Source organism: Microtus oregoni, unplaced genomic scaffold, assembly GCF_018167655.1.
Source record: "Microtus oregoni isolate MIOR12 unplaced genomic scaffold, Mior012 000116F_ref0000321, whole genome shotgun sequence".
NCBI lineage: Eukaryota > Metazoa > Chordata > Mammalia > Rodentia > Cricetidae > Microtus > Microtus oregoni.
In genome coordinates, this window is record NW_024544745.1 from 399,398 (window position 1) to 402,211 (window position 2,814).

The following is a 2,814-nucleotide window of genomic DNA, read 5'->3' on the forward strand; positions in this document are numbered from 1 at the left end:
AAATGGCAGGGAGAAAGAAGGGGATAGAGCGTGTATAGTAGGAAGACACACACACACACACATGTAGAAAAATGAAGCAACATATTTTCTCTTAATTTTCATTACTTGTCAATAAGTTAATCAAATTGTGAATCTGCCAATTAATTTATTCACTGCTAGGGCCAGAGTCCTTGTGACTCAATTATTTCCTAAAATTCCCACCTCTGAACACCACTGAATTGGAAACAAAGCCTTTATTTAACAAATGTGCCTTTTGGGGGATACTTTATACCAAATTTATAGTACAGTGGTTTAAAGCTAAAATTTATTTTACTTTTTAAATTTTCAAAACAATAGTTTTCATACGTTCTGACCACACTTTCCCTTCTTCTTCTTCTTCTTCTAGATCATCCCTCCCCCCATCTATCCAACCCAATGCTTCCTTTTTATACTCTAGAAAACAGGCCAAAACACTAACAAAGAAAAGTAATGAGAAATGCGCGCGCGCACACACACACACACACACACCATAAAAACAAAAATCAGAACCCATAATATATAATAAAATTACCAATAAGGTAAAAAAAATACCCAAACATTGCAATAAGGGACAAAAATTCTTCAAAAATATCACTTAGTTTGTTTTATGTTGATCATCTCTGGTTGGACCTGGGGGCCTACACTTAAGTATTACAGCTAAAATTTTTGAGTCAAGGACATCTTGTGTGAATTTTAGCAGTGAAACCATAATATTTACCCTTTGATTCTGAAACTGCCAAATGGTCACAGTAGTACATAGCATATAAGGTCTTTAAGCAGAATAAATGAGACAATTCCTGAAAAAGACTAAGCAACAGTGCTGGGAAAATAGTAAACACTGAGTTAAAGGGAACTATTGTTATTCTCATCATTATCATCAGATAACTTGTATTCCCAGTCATATTATAAAGCCTTTACAAAGCAGTGGTTATCTCTTACCCATTTTTCATCTACTCTTTGCCTGCCCTATACAAAGCAACTCTCAAGACATTAATTGCTTGAATTGCATCACCTTAAATGGAGCTGATGATATTGATGTCAAGCTCCACCTTACCTTACACTCTCCATTGCCCATATCCCACAGCATCTGACTGTTAATCAAGGCCATATAAGAAAAATAGACACGGGAGCGCCAGCGCCGCCACCACCGCTGAGGGGTGCTGTGCATCGGCAGAGCAGGCGGCCATGCGGAGCCTCCGCAGCCTGCGCTTGGCGGCTGGACATTGCTTTAGGTTATATGAAAGAAATGCTTCTTCTTCTCTAAGGTCTACCAGAAACACTGACTTGAAGAGGATCAATGGATTTTGCACCAAGCCACAAGAAAGTTCCAAAGCTCCAACCCAATCTTACAGACACAGAGTGCCCCTGCACAAACCCACGAACTTCGAGAGGAAGATACTGTTGTGGTCAGGACGCTTCAAGAAGGAGGAAGAAATCCCGGAGACAATCTCATTTGAGATGCTTGATGCTGCAAAGAACAGGCTCCGGGTGAAGGTCAGCTATTTAATGATTGCCCTGACAGTGGCAGGATGCATCTATATGGTTATTGAGGGTAAGAAGGCGGTGAAAAGACATGAGTCTTTAACAAGCTTGAACCTGGAAAGGAAAGCCCGCCTGAAAGAGGAGGAAGCTATGAAGGCCAAAACAGATTAGAAGGATTTGTGCTGGATTTGGAAAACCTGGGAGTGAGGTTGTAGTAACAAGCGTGCACTGGAAAGAATGTGGTACGACACACGCTTTGCACGGATTTATTCCACTTCCCCACTTCTGCTGTAGAGGAACAAATACATTTTCTTAAAGAATGAAAAAAAAAAGAAAAGGAAAATAGACACTGACATACGTAACTTGTGTACCAGACTTGGGGATATCTAAAATTAATTCATGTACCTTGTGGAAATAATCAGTAACTATCAAAATCTTCACCTGTATGGATACATAATGCATCTGTTTTTATGTGGATAAAGGAATTGTCAACTAGAGTGGTACTTCCAAAGTGTTTGAAATTTCCAAAATAGTCCTAAAATTCACATCCACAGAATATGCAACAGTACAGACTTTCCATCTTTCACCAGAAAAAAAAAAGAACAAGAAAGACATTCTACAGCTGGAAACCATTCTTCTGATTCAACATTGGATTGGACTGAGGGACTGCTATGTAGCCTGGGACTAATTCACTGTGGTTTGGAAATGTAATTGTTTATACTTATCAAACACCACTGTACAGGGACTTTCAGCTTGTCTGGACATGACTGCTTTCACTGATTTATTTAACACTGTCCTCGGGAGGATAAATGTAATAGGCACTTCTACCAGTGAGATATGACTGTGGGGCAGGATAAAACCCTTGTCAGTTCAACAGCAATCAGTACAAAATCTGAGATCCTGATTAAAGGGTAGGTTCCTGAGCACTCAAGGCAAATAGCAAAACCTAAGAAAATTTACTTCCCTCAGATCCTGCCTGCCTTTTGCCTGGCCACTGCCCCAATTCCACAATAGGGAATGCATTTCCTTTTCAACATGCCTTTACTTTAAATGTGTATTTGATTAACATTTGTTTAATATAAAAATGAACACTTCATAATGTTATTGGGATGGAAAATTAACACAAAGAAAGAGTGCTTGCCTAACATGCATATGGTCCCGAGTTTAACTGTCAGTGTTTTATAGCAAAAAGAAAAACCAAAATCTAGCTTTATTGAGATATACCTCACATCCATAGCTAACTGCATAGCAATGCAATTTGCATATGCATAGGCCTATTGAAGAGATCACCATAACTGTGGTAATCGACACTTG

General features: G+C 39.0%; 1 protein-coding gene across 1 annotated transcript; it reads left to right on the forward strand.

Annotated features, from left to right (window-relative positions):
• The first annotated feature begins 1,203 nt into the window (after positions 1 to 1,203).
• Positions 1,204 to 1,717, forward strand: LOC121444036 (protein FAM162A-like). The gene has a single exon (XM_041645768.1). The coding sequence runs from the start codon at positions 1,204 to 1,206 to the stop codon at positions 1,669 to 1,671; it is 468 nt and encodes a 155-aa protein (XP_041501702.1). The 3' UTR covers positions 1,672 to 1,717.
• The last annotated feature ends 1,097 nt before the right edge of the window (positions 1,718 to 2,814 follow it).